Genomic DNA, 282 nt, shown 5'->3' on the forward strand with positions numbered 1-282 from the left:
CTCCACATCAAATGACAAGAACGAGACTAATATAAGACTGTATCTCACGAAGTACATTATGCTTACAGCCGTTCGAGCAATCTTACCTCCCAAAGTTCTCCCCATCCTCTATGGTTTCTGGAAGACGTCGGTTAAGTGTCTCTGGCAGCAGGAGAGACAGAGTGCCAGCCGCGAAGGCCATGGCACCGAAGATAATGAGGGGCAGCGGCTGCCACTGGGCGCCCTTTTCATGAGGGAGAAAGATTTTGCGTGATGTGGCTTTTAGTCATTTTGCTCTGGGGA

At 50.0% G+C, this 282-nt stretch overlaps 1 protein-coding gene across 1 annotated transcript in view; it reads right to left on the bottom strand.

Moving 5' to 3' along the window:
* LOC119590724 (organic cation transporter protein-like) overlaps nucleotides 1-282 on the bottom strand; it is an 18,067-nt gene that overhangs the window by 3,258 nt on the left and 14,527 nt on the right. The window contains exon 11 of the mRNA XM_037939412.1: nucleotides 87-223. Within this exon, the coding sequence (XP_037795340.1) occupies nucleotides 87-223 (137 nt within the window). The remainder of the gene's footprint in view (nucleotides 1-86; nucleotides 224-282) is intronic.

This window comes from Penaeus monodon, chromosome 27 (assembly GCF_015228065.2).
Source record: "Penaeus monodon isolate SGIC_2016 chromosome 27, NSTDA_Pmon_1, whole genome shotgun sequence".
Lineage (NCBI taxonomy): Eukaryota > Metazoa > Arthropoda > Malacostraca > Decapoda > Penaeidae > Penaeus > Penaeus monodon.